This window comes from Capronia coronata (assembly GCF_000585585.1).
Source record: "Capronia coronata CBS 617.96 chromosome Unknown acBCG-supercont1.1, whole genome shotgun sequence".
In the NCBI taxonomy this organism is placed as follows: Eukaryota; Fungi; Ascomycota; class Eurotiomycetes; order Chaetothyriales; family Herpotrichiellaceae; genus Capronia; species Capronia coronata.
The window spans coordinates 932638-951403 of record NW_006912893.1 but is presented as its reverse complement, the minus strand read 5'-3'; the positions used below and the strand labels follow the sequence as shown (position 1 = coordinate 951403).

Genomic DNA, 18766 nt, shown 5'->3' with positions numbered 1-18766 from the left:
GGTAGCTACAGTGATAGAGAAGGTTAGCAAAGAAACACCCCCGACTAGGTCCCACTACCTGCCTGAGGTAAGTAGTACCTGAATCATGATAACTTAGGTACCTTTCGTGGGTTTTGCCACCAGCTCCCTGTTTACCATAAGATACCCAAGTCTATTCCCTAGGTAGACACCTAAGGTACCTAAGTATCAAGTCACGATAAAGAAGTGGAGTCGACCTAAAGTAGGCACCTAGTTTAGGAGTAGTATAGTATGTCCGACCTTGTCTTACGCAGAATGCCCCCTCCCAGTGGTTCTTTTGATCCCAGTTAGTGGGCCATGCGCCGATTTCGGGTCCATCAGGGCCTAGATCTACCCCGTACTAGTAAAGAGTGGGACTAGTGGTGAGGCCACCACGGGTCCAGAATCCACGTTCCAGACCCATAGGGCTTAAGCTGGCGGGGTCTAGAATTCTAAGCGAGGCGTCACGCATCTCGGTTAAGTGAGGAACGACTTGAACGAGGTACTTTGTGTGCTAGTAGGGTTTTCTTCCCTTGTTCCTTTCTCTGGAATGTGATTTGAGGCTTTTGAGACATCGAGGAATCGAGGCATGTTTTGTTTTGTCAGTAGTTTGGATTGTGCAATACATGTACAGTATCATATGGCACAATTCAAGTTTGTGCAGAGTACTATCGGCAGCTGAGGTTCACAATCACAATGGGTATCTAAAGGGTCGACCATCTTGGTTGTGTTTTCGGGTGAGATGGTTGTCTTATCCTCTGCTTTTGCTTTTGCTTTTGCTTTTGCTTGTGCTTATTGGTCCTAGCAATGCAGACACTCAAAACACTGGAAACAGCCGTTGGACTTCACAGTTGCGCTCAGTCATTTGTTGGTATGTGCTTTGTGCATTGTGGCTCTGTGGCAGTTGTGGCAGTTGTACTGTGGCAGTGCGCACTGTGGTGACAAGTGGAGTGCCAGTGGAGACAGGCGGGAGGATCGGCACTCCAACGAACCCATTCTGGAAGGAATAAGTTGGTTGTGGGTCTGGTTCCGTGATGCTAGATACTAGTGGAGCCACTTCTTGTCCCTTTTCCGCATGGGCTCTCCTCTCGTGGACATGGCGACAGGTGGATGGCGAGATATACTGACTGCATACATACATACATACACTACTACGTGCCTTGGGCAGGTACCTCAGGTGTCTGAATTGAAGTGCCGATATACAATATACCTACCTCACCTGGGCCATCGTTCGTCTTCATTGCTCTATTTGCTGGAGACCGTACCGAAGATAATGAATGGTTTAGTGTGGTGTGGTATAGTAGGCATGGCAGAGTGAGTGAATTGTCTTATACTCTTACTAGCTGACCTCTTTGATCATTTGTGAATGTAGGGATTATGTCCTCATCAATTTGCGCAAGATGCCGGATTGCAGTGGAGTGGCTCTGGGAACCAAAGAGAGAGCATCTGCAGACATCTGATCGACTCGGCAAAGCAAAGCACCTGATAGTGATAGTCTAACACAGTGACTAGTAATCTAGACTAAAAGTCGATGGGCTCGAGTGTTTGTTGCCCCTTTGCAACTGACTCGCGTGTCGACTGTTGTCCAGTGGCATTTCATTCCTGTTTACTCTGTACAGTAGCTCCTCTTTTTTCTGGATTTCGGAACTTGCCTGTTACATTCAAGTTTGCTGTTTACCCTTTTCGTCAAGCAAGCAGGCAGTCGGCCAGGTGGAACCGGTTCCGCTCTGGTGAAACCACCCCAGCACTGCAGTCGACTTTCGATTGAAATCTTGATTCTTGGACATGAACTATAGTTCTGTGGGTCTATGGGGTCCTAACCGAGGCCGGAGATAGTGGTCCCCGGTGGATACCTTGAAGAGTCGTAACAAGCACAGAGAGAAGACAGGGGAGGGGAATCACTCATTCGTGCATTGTTGGTGACGGGACAGGTATTCTTGTGATTCAAGGATCCATAAGAAAACAGAACAAACGAACGAACACCTGATCACAACTCGCCAGAAGTCTATATTGTGGAAACTTTCCACAAAGTATGACTCGGGCAAGATATGCTAATGCTGCCTATATAAAGGGGCCGTGTAGCCGAGATCCCTAAATCCCTATGAGATGGCTTGGTTATTTACTTGTCCAGGGAGCTAGTAACGGTCAACAACCCTCTCGACCGACGAATAACTGTTGTTACTGCTGTTCTGTTCTGAGCTGAGCTGAGTCTGGGTCTGACCCACTGGAGAGAGTTTCATGTTTGTTGTTCGGGCACGGCATGGGACCGTTGAATGAAGGTAAAGATGACATGGGGAGCAGGGTCAGTTTCTTATCGAACTTTCCACTTTTGGAGGCGCAAAAGCAAGTCTCAAAGGAGAAAGGAGAACGAAGTTTGATTATGTCAATGTGGGTGGATGGTTGGAGCCAGAGTTTCTACCGCTGATTGGGAACGACTGGTTGTCTCTGGACCATGGAATGGATACGCGCGATAAATCAGAGCGAAATCGTGACATACGGCTGTTGTGGACACTGGACAGACAGTGTTGATTCGAGTAGATGTGGAAGCAGAGTCTCTGTTGCTCTATCGTGGATTGTTTCCTGCTTTTCACTTCTACCAACCATCGTCATCGCAAGTAGTACAGTAATACTACGACATAACTTCGAGAATGGTATCGTGTCGTGATATACATATACTTATTCAAGGGGTATGGCAAGCTGGCGGGCTCAGAGCTGTGTGAACCTGGAGAACAAATAGAATCATTCCCTCTATAGTGGCCCAACACGGAGCAACATTCCGGTTATCGAATCATCTTGGAACTGGACGAGGTATGTGCCTTTCTACCTGCCAGGCAATGGTTCCAAGAGTAGCAGGCCCAAATTGGCAAAGAGATTGTCGAGAGTCGAAACAACCTCGTACAAAGGGAATAGTAAAGGTCTTGCAGACCAGGAGTGTTGGTTGCAGTACGGAGGCAGACTTGACCGCAATAGGCTGGAGATGGCAACAGAAAGGGGAGAGACTTTATCCGTGTTCCGGCCCACCGTGATTTTGATATACGGATGGTGCACATGCAAATCATATTGTAGAAGGCTGTATTCTTCTTCTTTTCTCTCCTCTCCCATCTCCTGTATTCGTCTTGACACTATACTGCCTCTCTGCACAATATTGTCAGGACCATCGCTTTGTGTCTTTACCACAAGATGTTCGTATATCAAAACTCATGTGGAGTGGAAGCAAGAGACAGACGCTGGACATCTCAACGATGGATCAATTTCGCAAGCAACCACCTCGCAATGTGGACCTCGAAGATATTTCGGTTGAAGAGTGAAGAAAGGGGTAAGCCAACAGGTAGGCATGCAAGTGGCCAGTCAGCCATTACACGTACACACACTCTCTTCCACTTCCTAGACCACCTCCTCCTGTTCTTGGGGTGGGGTTTCACGATGTCACGAAGCCTGCAAGTCGACCTCGATGGATAGTCATTCCATGCCTCTCTCCGTCTGATGTTTCCGTTAGTCGCAGTCAACTACCACGGACAAAGTGGAGATATCATGCACAGATGACCAACTCTTGAGTCTGAAAGGACCTGAGAACGGACTGTTCTGACTAGAGCAGGCCCTGAACTGAGCAACCTGATCGAGATTTGCGACAGTGCCGTGGCTAATATTGCCGCGTCACCGTCGTTCTAACCAAGCGACTGACCTCGAGCACTGGAGCGGATCATTTGACTCCGTCTTGCCTTGGGTTTCATGGCATATCCCAGTGACAAAACAGAGAGACAGAAGCAATGCCTGAACGATCGGGGCTCGTGGTTACTCTGGCGAGCATCTTGACGGGAGCGTAACACTATAGCGCATTCCCTCAAGCTATGCTCTCTCGTATCTTTGTTCGACCGAAGTCCCATGTGACGCCGTGTTTGTTGACAATGGATAATCGGCAAGAAACTCGGCAGCAATCTGAGAAGCGACCTACCTGGACGGTGTACGAACTCACTATCGATCTGCTATGTTGTCAAGACACAACAGACATCGGGATGAACACTCCTTGCCGAGTAGACAGATCGAAAGATGGTACGTACTCAGTGAGTGGGTAAGTGGAGATAAAATGATACACGCTCTGTAGTGTGGTATGATAAGCCAGCTGGGCACAGGCACATTGCAGCTGGAGTCTTGCAAGTTATTGAAGGCTGGGTGGTCTGACTTCTGAGCGATAAAGATCGGCGTTTCGGCAAGGTCGGTCCATCTCCATGATTGCGATGTTGGCATGATGGGAGTTTCTGATGGCCGTGCAATGGGGAAGATCGGGACGAAAAGACGTGTGTAACCTCATGCTGAAAAAGGGATGAAATGGGGCTAGATATCCGTAATAGTGGGCCTGCCGGCTGGGGGTATGTTCTGCACCCTCGAGCATTCTGAATAGCCAACATCTGGGGCCTGAATCGGGTTCAGTTTGTGTAGTAAGAACAACTTGTCGATTGAGTGGGTATATAGATTCAACTCGTACATAGGTAGATATACATGGTATTGGTTTGAATTGGAAAATTCAATCGTCGTCTTTTTGTACAGTGTCGACAAGCGCATTCCTCTTTTACCATAGTCTTGGACGGAGCCGCACAGAATCGGCCGCTGTGTCAGTCTCTGGAAGTCGTTGGCCGACAACCGCTGCACCAGCATCATGTCAAAAGTTTGTGATCGGCAATGAACACATGGACAACTGGGCGTCCTCATGCTGTGTCGGGATTCGCTTTGCTCAGATGCAATTCGAACCCAGACATTGTCGCCCAGCAAACGGCATGCTTGAAGTCCTGGCCGTACATGGCAATCAGGTCTGGGGTTCTTTGATGTCGAGGAACTCGTCCGAAGTGGCCACCATGACCTTGTCGTCAAACCAGTGGCGCTGGAATCCATTGAGGTACTCGATCATTTCACCTTTCGGGTCGAGACCGGCCTCGTGGACATTCTCTTTCGCATTGGGCAACCAGGCATATCCTTCCTTAGCAAAGCCGTTTTCGCGAAGAATGTGCGCTAGCGCAAGATATCTTCTGACCATTGTCCTTGCGTCGGTGGTTGACAGTGCTGCACTGAGCGCGAGCCATTCGATCCCGATCCAGCTCTTAGCCTTATTGCTGTCGGATTGTTTTGGATACCATCCATCTTTCTGCAGATGGTACATGGCCAGTTCGAGACAAGAGTCCGAGTTCCCGCCCATTGCCGACTGTGTGGTGAGTGACACCCAGCGAGGACTGTGTTTCTCGACCTCACCGATCTGACTGAGAATCATTTCGGCGGCTCGAGGGTCGCTCCACTTGGAGACACCCTCCCGAAGAGCCATATCAAGATCCTCCTGGACAGCATCAGACTCGGGGCCGTCCTCGAGGTGATAGAGGTAATGGTCGGCCGCATCATGCAGCAATTTCCAGGGAAGCTCGAAACTTTGTAGAAAGGGCAGTTTGTTGTCCTGCTTCTGACTAGGCTCCATCATGCCATACAGATCTTTCGCAAGCAGGTAGTTCTCCTGTGTAACCGGCTTCTTCTGCGCCGTCTGCAACATATGCCACAGGTAGATTGTCATTGCCCGCCAGTCCGCTCTTGCTAATGCCATCTCTCGGATGTAGTCATATGTCTTCCGGCGCAGACCTCCACTGGATTTGACTTCGGCTAGGGCGGTATCGATGACAGCCTCGCTCTCTCCAGATTCAAATGCGATCTGTAACGCGTAAATGCCGGAACGCGCCATCTTTCTGATATTCTGGAAATGAAGGTCGGCTCTGCCAAAGGCATGGAATATCTGGCGTACTATTGTTGGGTCGCGCAGGAGCTTCACCTCCGTAGAGTTGAGAGCTGATTCGTACATGGTTTGCCATTCTGCAATACAATCTTGTTAGCGAATCGCTCATCAGGAAGGCCGGACTGGTTCTCTCCGTACGTTGGCTGGTGGTCGCAAGCCTGACGGCGGCATTAGGCGCACATTTATAGTTCTGCAGTTCTGTCCGGTGATGATTGACGAGTCTCACAACTGTATGAATAGACTGGAATCCTAGTCTTCGCAAAGTCCCAGCAAGATCGGCCGTAATGTAGTAGTTGGAAGTGTCAAGTCCTTTCAGCGCATCCATCCGATTTAGCGAGAGCGTGGATGGCTTGTAGTAGGTGGGCAGCCTCTTGGCCTTGTGAGCTGCCGAAGACGACCACCATTTGCGGTCATTGCAGACGTGCGCAGTTGGTGAACGGGGTGAGACATTCCGTACATACGGTGCGGCTCGAGATACTATCTGAGAGAAGGGCAGTTTCATGCTTTCGGGCACCCTCCAGCGATCCGCGCTCTTGTTTCCCTCCGATCAAGAGCCTCACCGTCTCGACAGAACACCTAACTGCCTGCGGCTCACCCCTCGGTCGAAGTTGGTTTATGGGGTGACTTCGCTCCGCTGAATGCCTCCTCATAAATCAGGTAAGGTACTACTAGTACTGTAGTGAGTCAGTGGTTGTACCGATCTCTGGCTTGGCATTAAACGGCGACGGGATATAAAAAGCCCTCGCTTGCCACGGTCATCGGTACGTTTTCTCCAGTCGCAACATAAAAGTCGTTGTCTGGACCGTGAAGACAAACTTGAACTGTGAAAGTTGAGGCATAGGAGCTACTTGCAACTAGCAGGCTCTATGGTCAACGTCATAATCTTATCGTTGAGTCTTGAGTCTTTGGGAGTATTACTTCCCCTGCGCCAAAAATATGCAAGTAATTTTTCATTGGCTCGTAGAGATAGTCACGTGACAGAATCACGTGCCAGCCGCAGTTTGAGATGCTAAGACAACTAGCACGTACTACGTACTAGTACTAGTAGTGCCTAAAGGGCAGTCCGCGGCCGTCCTATACTGGCGGCCTCTTCGAACTCAAGAATTGTCACAGTGTTGCAGTGCGGTCCAGCCTCGCCCCCGTAAATCAAGATCGCAAGCCGGTGGCGTATGAGACAGGATCCGGATCACATCTGTAAAAGTTCCAAACAACTTCCGTGACGCAGTCGCAGTCCCCTCCAAGTCACCATCGCTTTCACATCGACGCGCTGCAATCGATGACTTGAATCATCTTCATTCAATCAGACTATTCGTGCGTGCCAGTCGAGATGCCCGCTCCCACAGGGACGAAACGCGTGCGCGGTGTGCAAATCTACCGTCCCTTCGTCTACGGCACCGAGGCGATCCCCTTCGACCCCGAGAACCGTCCCAAAGATGCGCCGCCCGATCATACACATAAATGGAAGGTCTTCGTGCGCGGGGTGAACAACGAGGATATTTCATATTGGCTGAAGAAGGTGCAATTCAAACTGCACGATACGTACGCTAACAGCGTGCGGATGATCGAGAGTCCACCGTTTGAAGTCGAAGAGACCGGTTGGGGTGAATTCGAGATTGCCATCAAGTTCTACTTCGTCCCCGAAAGCAACGAGAAACCACAACAGATCTGGCACGGTCTCAAGCTGCATCCGTACCATGGCGACATCGAACAGCAGAAGCGGGACCGGAGCATGGTTTCCAGCGTATGCTACGAAGAAGTCTTGTTCAACGAACCTGTCGAGGCCTTCTACGACATCTTGACAGGCGGCCCGCAGGTTGGGAAATCAAAATCAGGGAAAGGCGGCAAGAGTGCGGTCAAGGCCCTACCGACAGCGGAAATACCATTGAAAAGTAACCCCGGCAACAAGTTCAGCAAGGAGGAAGAGAGCAAGGAGCTCGACCGGCTGACCGAAGCGGCCAAGACTGTTCAGAGATTGATTGTGGAGGAAAAGGCCAAGCTTGTCAAAGAGGAAGCGAGGCTACAAGAGCTGGAAAAGACCGAGGGAAAGCCTGTCAAGAAGAAGTGAAGCTGCAGGGTATTGCTGGATGCACGCTAGTTTATACTCATCGGACAGGATGTGTGCTGTCCAAGTCACAATCTATAATCGGGCTTTGGCTGGAGCGGATGCTTTGACGAGCTCAACAATCCTCTCAGCGGCACCCCAGCTCAACTCGTATCCCCGGCCGCCGCCGCCGTACCCATGGACGATTCTCTGGCCAGGAGCAACCGACTCAGTCTCGATTCGGAACCCGCCTTCCCGCCATGGTCTTCTCCCGACATTCTCTTTTAACACCTCGAACTTGTCAACCGAGTCGACGAAGTCAGGGTATGCTTGGGCAGCTTGCTCAAGCAACTTTTGTCGGGTTTCCGGCCGGGGCCGTGTCTCCGGATCCCCAATCTCCTTCGTGCCGCCTACGATGGTGCCACCCCCGTTCGGACGAGGGATAAGGAACGTCCAAGTCCCATCGCGATTCTGCCGCGTCACTGTCTTGCTGTATCGCTGCTTCACCAGCACAGTCTGACCGCGGATGATCTTCACCTTTGGATCCTGGTCGAAGTTGCGACCGGAACAGTTGACGATGATCTTCACTCTACCCAGTCCTATCTGCCGAGCAAAGTCGAAGGCGTCCGCGGCGCTCGACAATCGGTGGCCGATGAGTTGGCCGCCATTTGTGATGAAGCGATCCAGAAGCCACTGGCAGTAAGGCTGCACGTTGACACACCAGGTGCGGTATTCGCAACCCCATTTTGCCCCGAAAGGCAGTTCCGCATGCTCGAGGACACGGAACTCATCATTTGTCGAGGCATACACATCCCCGGTCTTCAGACGCAGGATCTCCTCCGGCGGGTCTTCCAGATATTCAACGCCCTGCAGGAACGCCACGCCAGCCTCGGGACTCTCCTGTGCAATCCGTCGCATCACCTTTGCTGTCCGCTGTGCCATCTCCGCTTCTTGCTTGAGTTGAGCCGTGGATCCGGCAATCGGGCGATAGTGTGCCCCTGCCCACATCGACGCATAGTCTGCCGAGGGGGAGGTTGTGGTCGGGGTCTCGGCTGCGATGATGGTGATGCGTATCTCTGGATACTGGGATTGCAGCAGCGTCGCCACCGAGAGGCCTGTCACCCCTGCTCCAATCACGATGATGGGGTCTTCTTGAAATGGAGACATCTTTTCCTCGGCCCTGGGTACGGTAGATAGATAATGAGGATGAACTGTGAACTGTGACCGTCTTGCACCTGTAACAAGTATTGCTTTCCCTCTGGCTGTGAAAGCGCCACTCCTGTCTCTAGTCTCCCGTCCCTGGAGATGCTAAGATTGGGAGTATTTATTCCTTCAGGCGCATCAGAGCGACATTACACGTGAAATGTAACTCAAAATATCCATGAAAGGTTGGAAATAAATGTAGCGTCCTGTTTCCATCCGTCGCGGGATGAGAATTCGGTGCCTGCTACCTAGACACGTAGAGCGCGACGGTCGTTCCGTACCTATAAGTAGGAGAAAAAAAGCTATAACAAAGGTAACCCTAATGGCTTCTAATAACTCGGAAGTCGTTAGTTATCAGAAGGCGCAAAAACTCTCGATCTCAATAAGCGTCGATATCCGACAGAAGAGGGAGGTATATCCTGTGAGGTCTTCACATCATACCCATGTCACCATTGATTCTTTTAGCAGTACGTTGCAGTTGTGACAGCCGATGCTGCCTCACGTACCAGGTAGTATAACGGCAAAACGTAGGTACATCCCTGTAGGTATATATCTAAGATCGGTATATCGACAAAGATGCCGTGCCCTGCCAGTGCGAGGCGGTAATTTCAGCGGCAAACCGAGCTCTAAGCCGACCACCAACTCACACCAAACACCGGCAAGCAGTGCCTGTACTCGAAGCCATTTCTTGATGGCGGTCGCCATTCTACTGATTGATAAAATAGAAGTATGAATGTGGTGCTCGCGTCTTCAGATCCAGTTCCAAAGAGCTGGCCCGCCCACAGCCCACACTGCAACACACACAGCATCCCACCCTTGGCGCCTCAGATGGCCGTCCCTCTCTCAAAGCTCTCCCGTATATCAACCGTATACCGGTCATAAAAGCGGGCCAACTTGAGGTTGAACTGCTTGTTCTTGTCGTTGATATACGTGACATCGCCTTCATCGGTGTCCCTACCACGATCGCGGCGATTCTTGAACCTGGTTTCCTCTGCTTTCTTCAAGTCGGCGACCAGGCGATCGACATTCTCACGTTTCGGCTTCTGTTCCACGAACCCCGTGCTGTCGTCGTTGGCGTAGAACCGGCCATCTTTATCAATGGCGACCAATTCCCCGTTCTCCATCTCCACGATCTCAAGGCCGCCCGTTCTCGCGGCATTCTCCAATATTTCGGCTTTCTGCCGTTCATACTCCTCGCGATTCTTGCCGCCGTCTTTGCGCGCTGCCTTCTCCAACTCGCGGATCTGCCGATCGTACATTTTGCTGGCTTCCTGGCTGTAATCCTTGAAGGCAGTGTTGTCTCGGTTGGCTTTCTTCTGTTGCACTCGCTCGTCCCATCTTTCGCTCTCTTCAATGGTGTAGTCCCAAGCTCGTCTACGTTCAAAGGCACCATCGCCTTCTTCTTCCTCGGTGTCTGCCTTGAGGATGTTGTGGGATGCGATTGCTGCTTTCCTGTTGAGGCTCGCCAGCAAGCCAGGGTCCATCGCCGCACGCTTTGCTTCTGCTTTCGCTTCGGCGAGGTTCGACTTGGCAGACGCGCTGGCCCGTGACTTCAGCGCCGCAAATCGCGCAAGTCTGTCTGCCGCCGCTGTTGATGGGGTGGTACTGGTCGTAGCATTCTTGCTGTAGTCTGCAGTTATGGCGTCCTGTTCGGACGATGCTGCTTCGTTGATTTCCTTTCCGGCCGTGGTATCGTTATGAGTCTCTGTCACATCACGCTCCTCTGTAGAGACATTCCGAGAATCCGACTTCGAGGGAGGTTCATCGAGAGTTGGGCTCAATTTGCGTCTTTTGGCGGGTGGCATATTGGCTTCGGAGTGAAGAACAGACAGACGGACGTGGCTCAATTCGACAGGTCGGATCACTGATATGCAGTAGATTAACAATGTGAAACGGTGGGATAGTCGAGGTTTTATCTCTTGTTCAGAACAGGCCCTTAAACTCCAGTTGTCAAACACTGCATCGATCGCCAACTTGATGAAGCGCGGAAAAGACGGGCTCGCCGCACCTTCCTTATAGGGATACAAAATCGATGACGTTGAACTCTTCCAAAAAGTCCCTGGCGATCATTCCACTGTTTATTGTAATATGCTCGGTACTACAATGGAACGCGGCACTGGCAGTTGAAGGGATTCGACACGACCACAGAGAAAAGAACAATCTCCCAGATGGCGCAGGTGGTGAAGAAGAAGCTGGTTGTCGCCGGTGGAAATGGGTTTCTAGGGTCGCGCATCTGCAAATCCGCCGTCGCTCGAGGCTGGGATGTCGTCTCCATAAGGCAAGCAGCTGCCACGGCTCGGTGCACACGATTACTGACGGCAGAATAGTCGCTCTGGCGAGCCTAAATGGTCTTCAGTTACTGCAGAATCGGCCCCTCCTCCTTGGTCAAGTTCTGTCACTTGGGCCAAGGGAGACATTCTCAGACCAGACACCTACACTTCACACCTGAAAGACGCCGAGGCCGTGGTGCATACCATGGGCATCCTCCTCGAGGCGGACTACAAGGGAGTTCTCCAAGGCAAAGAGGGAATACTCTCTGGCTTGTCGAGGGCATTCAGTACAACAAAGGCTGGCAGCTCGAACAACCCAATGGACCGCCAGCCGGGCGAAGCATTGGGGAAAGGAGAAAAGGATGGCCAGATCACGTATGAGCTGATGAACAGAGACTCTGCGATTGCTCTGGCACAAGAGGCAGAACGTGAAGGTGCAAAGACTTTTGTCTACGTCTCAGCTGCAGCCGGCGCCCCTATGCTCCCCGGCCGATACATCACGACGAAGCGCGAGGCCGAGAGCATAATTGCGAACAGAATGGTGAAGCTGAGAAACATATTTTTCAGGCCGGGATTCTTATACGATGACAGCCGAATGTTCACGCTCCCGATAGCAGCCTCTGGCATGGTTGGAAGCACAGTCAACAGCATGCTTGGAGGCAGCTTGACTCGCATATTTGGAGCTGCAGTCGAAAAGCCCTTGAAAGCAGACCTGGTGGCAGAAGCTATAGTGGAAGCTATTGCTGATGATTCAACGAAGGGCGTGGTGGATACAAAGTCGATCGAGGCTCTTGCGGCAAAAGCCTGGCGAAGGACAATGCTCTGATATGGGAGTATTCAATGCGTCCTTGGTATATGTATGAAAAAGAATTTGGCAGGTTTCAACATCATCGATCGGGCATCAAAAAGAACGGAGACTCTGTGCTTCGGTTATAGAAGAAATGTACCCGCAGCTCAATTCTTTCAACTCAAATCAGGCTCAAAGATCTGCCAACTCGGCACTATGAAGACCCATTACGCTGTCGCACTGTGCGGTGAAGCAACACTTGCGAACGCGATGGACTCCACGGTCCTATGTCGCAATGCAGGTATGGCAACCTAGTCTTCATCCGTCCACCAAAGCAGCAAGCCTTCTTAGCATTCCACAGAGCCCTGATCTGGGGCTCTTGAGAGCTCTATCATAGAACCCGAATCCCTGAACGCCGGCTATTGTTCCCAACCCGCTATGCTGCCCGCATCCCAGAGTGAGGATCATTTATTAGACACATCAACTGGTCGAAGAGTCGTCCTTCGTGACCTGCAGAAAGGTCCACAAGAGAAAGTGCAGTTTTATACAGAAGGTGTATTCAGACAAGACCGCCCGTAGATCGATGGTTCAAGAGGACAGTATCAGCCTGTGCCGTCGGCGTGTTCGCATTTTTAAAGATTTGCTGACGTAGAGGCTTCGTCCTCAGGAGGCTCGAAAAGGACTTTCCGGGTGAGCTGGAGTATATGTTAGCCAACGATCACCTTGAGACATGCTGGGGCTCGACTTACAGCCCAGACTCCCGCCAGTGAAGCAACGATGCCACTGGAGATCAACATGGGCTTCAAGCCTCTTGTGCATTTGAAAATCGCACCGCTTAGTGCGCCCGCCACGATACTGTTTGCCGCATCATGTCTTCCCCGGTAGTAGCCAATGGTCGAATTGATACCATTGTACACCATCGCAACCACACCAGCCGAGTTCCCGAGGAAGGGCCCTCGTCTGGTGATGCTGTTCAAAACGCTGTTCAACCGCAGCTTGGGCGGTGCAGACGCCGGCGTTCGATTCAACCCTTCTATCAAACCCCATGCTCCACCAGTCGTCAGCGCTGTCAGATATACAACTCCTGTGCCGTAACATAAATCATCCGACCAGCCGCGTGAAGGTAATATTGATCTCGAGCCCGGGAGCTCTGACAGTTGGGATTCGTCTAACGTCAGATAGTCCAGTGTCTGCTGATTTAGACCGGCGAGAGGATGAAGTTTTGAAGCATCGGGAAGAGAGGCGCTCCCGAGAAACGACGATACGTCTGTCGGGGCATTAGGGTCGAAGGATGGTGCTTGCGCGAAACCTCCAGCCGAAGGCGCAGGCTCTGCAGGCTGTGGTTCTGCACTCTGCTTGGAGGATTTTCTGCCGGTGAAGGCGTCCCAGATCGACATGTTGAGCGGCGCTGAGCGAATCGATGATCGAATACACTGGCAGGGCAGAAATGAAATCGAACCAGGTCAAGTGGCCGGTTGAATTGCGCTCACAGTGGAAGGGCAAGCAAAGGGCGAGATCGAGTTCCCGAAGAAAATGTTCGAAGTTCGATGCGAATCAAAAGATACAGCCAAAAGGCCGCAATCCCGAGCTTAACCGAATCGGGAAATATATGATATACTCGGCCACTTCATTTTTAATGTTCACATACTTCAACGATCGATATGCTGCAACATAACTCTGGCTGCTGTCGGCAAAACTTCTAAAAAGAGATGATGAAACAGGGCGGAAAGCCATGCTCCTGGCGATATGGCCGGTGACAGTAGAGATGGCCTCCGCTTCTCGACTATTCAGACTCATATCCGCTTTCGCTGGGTAAAGCACGGTTGAAAAAGCTGCAGACAATGGCCATGAAGGCTATAGATGAGGCTCTGGCGGCAGATGTCCCGCTCCCAGCCTCGCTACTATGGTCTCTGGGCAAAGGGAGTCTTCAAAAGTACTTGCATGGCGATACTGAGACATCTGAGCCTCTGCAAATCTCTGCGCTCTGGCGTAAGCTCATTCTTACTGCAACCAGTCCTCAGGTGGTCCACAACCATATCACAGCGGCGTGCAATGCTTTATCCGTGTTCCTGAATGGAGCTGCCCTGAGCAGAGCCCGCGAAGTTCGAGATTTTGTCCATTCAGAAGAGGCATGGTTTGACGCTTATCAATGCTGCCACAGAGTATTCAATGACGGGAAAACAAAACCCGCCATTCAAGTACTGGAGACTCTTTGTCGCCTACTGCAAGATTTTGATGAAGCAACTCTTACCGACATTCTGGTCAGAGCCGCCTTCCCCTTGATAAGAACTGTTCTTTTGTCGTCTCCTCGAGCCGAGCTGAAAAAGGCATGCCTCATGTTGTCCTGCCTTATTCGAAGGACCCCAATCCTCGATCACTTGGAGCCGCTCGTCAAGCAGTGTACGGAACTGCATCAACCGGCCTGGACACGACTTCTTGCTAAACATAATATTACTCCGCATCAAGTGCTTAATATCGGTGGCGGCGGTATGACCAACCTTTTCCTTGCCTTGGTCTTTGCCATGACAGATCTTGACACAAGGACGTCGGCTCTCAAACTATGCTCAACGCTATGCAGTATAGATCCGAACCAACGCGAAGGTATGAGCCTGCAAATACTCGCCCAGAAACATGTCGAGCTCTACCTCGAGAGTAACCGTGCGGCACTGGGTGAATTTGCAGAAAATGTCTTGCCTGCCATTCTCAATACCAACGACAAGCTCATGGTATTCGTTGAACCATATTTGGGGTCATGTCCCACGAGCGAGACGCATATGGCAGTATTCCTTGCTGCCTTGAAGGCTGGACGGCTGCAAAGTATCCTGACTGAAGAAGGTATTCGTGATGCCTCTGCCACACTGTAACTTAGCTAATGGGCCTTTCTTCAGGAGTTCTACAAATACTTCGCTCCGTGCATATGCTGGGAATCACTCGCCTTGTTGAGTCTGGAGACGATGGCTACTCATTTTTCAGGCGAACGATGAGCACATCTAATCCAGAAATACGAATTCTCGCGTACAATCTTCTGACCTCAACACCGACTACAACCGCCATCGTTCCTTCGGGGGTTCTAAGCTGTGTCTTGTCGACTGCGAAATATTTACATGATGACGCTGAAGCGCATGAGAGAAGCGAAATTTTGAGCATCACACGAAGACTGCTAAAAAGGATTGAAGCCAGTTGGTTATCTCTCCGTAAAGCAGCCTCTTCGAAGAGTGGTAGTGAGGAAATTGATACGGTTGAAGCGCAATACAAATCGTTCCAATATCGCTTCTACAACTTCTTGAAGAGGGAACTTAGGCCTGGTGTCTCCTATCCACGCCACAGTCTCAGTTTGCATTCTCTACAATACTTCTTCGACATGACAACTGCAACTGTCGTCTACAAAGATGATACAGAGATGATTAAGATTCTGTGCTGCCTGGTACTCGACCCATTTGAGGAGGTGCGCAGCACTGTTTCCAATCTACTGCAGTTCCTCGTCCTTCACGTGCCTGACCTGGTGTCTCGCGTTGTGGACACACATTTGCTCAATAGAATTGGGCTCATGGCAGCCCACACTGTCCGTGGTGATCATGCAGATGGTATGGGAAGACTGTGGGCTCTGTCGCGCTTCTCCCATGACTCTCCACCATCTGTCTCCCATATAGGACATGACAAGACTGATACATACCTATCGCCGCTTCTATCGGCGATGGGACGACTGATGTCGGACACCGGCGATTTGAGGCCGACCTCAAAGCATCCTATTCACGCGTACCTGCTGTCAATTCACTATCGACTCCGAGACATGAAAGTACAGCGCTATGAGTTGACGGATATTGAGTTTGTGCGAATTTTCGACATTTGTACCAAAGTCTGGCACCGAGTCAGCAGTCGACTTTGTATTGACTCCCCAGACACCTCATTAGGAGCGGAGGATGAAGACACTAATGAAGGACCCATGGACCTTCTGGCTTACTCGTGGCGGGCACTACGTGATTCAAGGTAGGGCTTCACCGCCATGCTCTGGTGTCCTTACTAAGCGATCCAGCCTTGTCCTACAGTCCTTGCTTGTCGCCGCACAGCCTAACAAGGCATTGTACCTTTCAGTAGGCGATCTTTGCCTGGATCAACTGATTTCATTACGCCATCGAGGAGCCTTTTCGGCGGTTGCGCAGACGTTCAACCTGTGTTGCGAGAAAGCTCGTGCGAGCCCGGACTCTGCTACGCGCGGTCTTATAAAGCTGTGGTATTCAGTGAGTACAGCCTTCTCAGAGTCAAGCATGAATAGTTGCTGACCTGAACAGGTCGCGCTGAATCAGATTGACGAGCAATCAGATCGTCTCACCCGTCGTTCGGCAGGTCTTCCTGCAACGATGGTAGCCCTGCTCAGTCCCGCCGACCCTGATTTCTTCGATACGACTGTGTCTGATCTTATGAGCATATCTCGACGATCAATATACGAACTTCCTGCTGAGGGCGCGGGAAACAAGAAGCTACCGCAGGTCCATGCACTTAACTGCCTGAAGGAAATCATGACCAACTCTCGCCTTTCTGCTATTGTTGTACAGTACCTCGAGAGAATACTCGAATTGGCGGCCGATTGCCTCTCCTCGAAGATTTGGGCCATCCGCAATTGCGGCTTGATGCTACTCAGGGCTTGCATAAATCGCCTTGATTCGACCAGTACGAATGAAACGACGTCCCTTAACGGCAAGGGGTCCAAGAGCGAAAGGGTCAACAGCGACCCGTCCACCATCGCGGTAAGTCTGCTTGAATCAGCCGCAGAGCCTGACAGAAGCCCTCTAAATGGCCAGCACATCGCCACCGAACATGCATTTGCCGCTTTGGACTTGCTTAGCCATATACATTCTGATGAAGGGAGAGCCGAGGAGACCAACAGCATCATTGCGCGACAAATTTCCCATTCGACTTGGGCTATAAGAGATCATGCAGCTTCTCTTCTGGCAACGCGCCTGTCTGGCATGGTCCCGGCGTTGGCGATCGAGAGGCTTATCTCGGAGACTGGTTTGACCAGGAACGAAAACCAAGCTCATGGAGTATTACTGTGTTGCCGGTACATAACAAGGACGGCTCAAGGAACAACCACCAAAGCTGAAGTCAACGCCGTTCTCAATCTGCTTTCAACTCGCGTACCATGGAAGGATTTGCGTGGGCGGTCGCCGTATGTCCTAGCTTCCTACCTTGACGTACTCAATGATGTTGCGGCACTCTGCTTGGAGAACACCTGGAATTTCGATGTCATTGAAAAGGCTTCTTCAAGTATGTCCTTGCCGTCTTCATCTGAGTATACCTCAGCTCACTGGCCTTACCTGTTGCGCCGAATCCTCCTGCTTCGGATGTATCGCCATATACTCCGAGACACCTCGTTTACAACTACAAATGAGCAAGAAAGGTCATTGATTGCTGAGCTTATTTCCTCTCCCGACTCTTTGAGTTATTTGCTGGACGTCATCAAGCACCACCATTACAAGAAACCTCGACTATCCATGGTTACCTTTCTTGTCAACCTTATACATGGTGGCTATGACAAGCTTTGTTGCCAGCCGGATATTCTCCAGCAAGCATTTTCATGCTTGACGCGCAGTCTCGAGAATCTAGGAGACATCCCGCGTGAGCTGCACCAGCTTAATTGGAGGATCAGTCTCAAACAGCTGTCATCAACGCGAGGGCTCGGCAACGCGGCGATGGAACTAGAGTCGTTGCTGTTGTGCATAGAGCTGCCGAGTCAACAGAGCCTTCAGTCTATTCAACAACGGACCCGACAATGGCTGCACCGGGTAGAGCTTGCCGCAGCTGATTCTCTGGATTTTCCAACAAGGCTGAGCGCAGCTCGAGCGCTATCGATCTACTATGGGCGGTCCGAAGGCTCTGAATCTCTTGGATCAGCGCGAGGTGCCTCACTTCGACTCATGCTGGTCTTGTATGATCTCTTGAACGACGACGATGAAGAAGTGCGCTTCGAGGCTATTCAAGCTACCCGGAGTATGAAGTTGCACCAGGCCTCGGCGGTAGGAGACCTGGGCATGTGCGCGCTTGCTGCCAGGGAGTTGCTGCTTGACGAGATAAATCAGCGATACCAGGGAACACAAGCACTGGGGCGAGCTGCTGTCATGAAACTAATGAATGTCGGACAAACCGGGCAGACTCCAGCCAACCCAGGTACAACGACTGACCCATTTCAGACCTCGGTCGCGTCGAGTTTGCTGGCCATCTTCAAAGGCAAGCATGATTTGTTCGCAGAAGAACGACAAAACCTGTACGTCGATGATCTACGTGAAGTCCAACTCTGGTCGCAAACGCTATATCACAGTGGGCTGCAGTGTTTACCACCGGAGCAAATCGAAGCGGCTGTTCAGTGGACCACAGAAGGACTGGACCAGCTTGTGCAATCGCTCCAGATGGAACACAGCTGCAAGGTGCCGATCTCGACTACGAATCAATACGATGCTGAGGAGGTTCACAAAGCCCCCAGATTCCTGCACCCCGTAGGAGCGACGTACGAGCACGCCACCCTCGTTCTGTTCCTGCGAGTTCTCAGCCTCGCTCGCGTCCTCCTCGCTGATGGTACCGTCGTGTGCAAAGGATTGCTGGAGACATTAGAGTCGGTACGAGCAGGATGTCTACAAGGGCAAGTTAATGAGGTCCTCTTGGAAGCACTTGATCTCGCGCTTGCCGAGCAGTGAACTTGATAATGG

General features: G+C 51.2%; 7 protein-coding genes across 7 annotated transcripts; 3 read left to right on the top strand and 4 right to left on the bottom strand.

The window, feature by feature from the left end:
* Positions 1 to 4798: 4798 nt before the first annotated feature.
* A1O1_00351 (uncharacterized protein) lies at positions 4799 to 5830 on the bottom strand (the record flags this gene model as incomplete). The annotated part of the gene is made up of 1 exon (XM_007721270.1): positions 4799 to 5830. One exon carries the CDS (start codon positions 5828 to 5830, stop codon positions 4799 to 4801), a length of 1032 nt encoding a protein of 343 aa, XP_007719460.1.
* Positions 5831 to 7091: 1261 nt separating this feature from the next.
* Positions 7092 to 7829, top strand: A1O1_00350 (YEATS domain-containing protein 4; the record flags this gene model as incomplete). Its single annotated transcript, XM_007721269.1, has 1 exon — positions 7092 to 7829. The coding sequence occupies one exon, from the start codon at positions 7092 to 7094 to the stop codon at positions 7827 to 7829; it is 738 nt and encodes a 245-aa protein (XP_007719459.1).
* A 72-nt stretch (positions 7830 to 7901) lies between these two features.
* On the bottom strand, positions 7902 to 8972 carry A1O1_00349 (uncharacterized protein; the record flags this gene model as incomplete). The annotated part of the gene is made up of 1 exon (XM_007721268.1): positions 7902 to 8972. The coding sequence occupies one exon, from the start codon at positions 8970 to 8972 to the stop codon at positions 7902 to 7904; it is 1071 nt and encodes a 356-aa protein (XP_007719458.1).
* Positions 8973 to 9832: 860 nt separating this feature from the next.
* On the bottom strand, positions 9833 to 10813 carry A1O1_00348 (uncharacterized protein; the record flags this gene model as incomplete). The annotated part of the gene is made up of 1 exon (XM_007721267.1): positions 9833 to 10813. One exon carries the CDS (start codon positions 10811 to 10813, stop codon positions 9833 to 9835), a length of 981 nt encoding a protein of 326 aa, XP_007719457.1.
* Positions 10814 to 11176: 363 nt separating this feature from the next.
* Positions 11177 to 12104, top strand: A1O1_00347 (uncharacterized protein; the record flags this gene model as incomplete). The annotated part of the gene is made up of 2 exons (XM_007721266.1): positions 11177 to 11275; positions 11331 to 12104. The coding sequence occupies 2 exons, from the start codon at positions 11177 to 11179 to the stop codon at positions 12102 to 12104; spliced, it is 873 nt and encodes a 290-aa protein (XP_007719456.1).
* Positions 12105 to 12697: 593 nt separating this feature from the next.
* On the bottom strand, positions 12698 to 13462 carry A1O1_00346 (uncharacterized protein; the record flags this gene model as incomplete). Its single annotated transcript, XM_007721265.1, has 2 exons — positions 12698 to 12760; positions 12815 to 13462. 2 exons carry the CDS (start codon positions 13460 to 13462, stop codon positions 12698 to 12700), a joined length of 711 nt encoding a protein of 236 aa, XP_007719455.1.
* A 444-nt stretch (positions 13463 to 13906) lies between these two features.
* A1O1_00345 (uncharacterized protein) lies at positions 13907 to 18754 on the top strand (the record flags this gene model as incomplete). Its single annotated transcript, XM_007721264.1, has 4 exons — positions 13907 to 14900; positions 14954 to 16052; positions 16099 to 16303; positions 16355 to 18754. The coding sequence occupies 4 exons, from the start codon at positions 13907 to 13909 to the stop codon at positions 18752 to 18754; spliced, it is 4698 nt and encodes a 1565-aa protein (XP_007719454.1).
* Between the last annotated feature and the right edge of the window lie 12 nt (positions 18755 to 18766).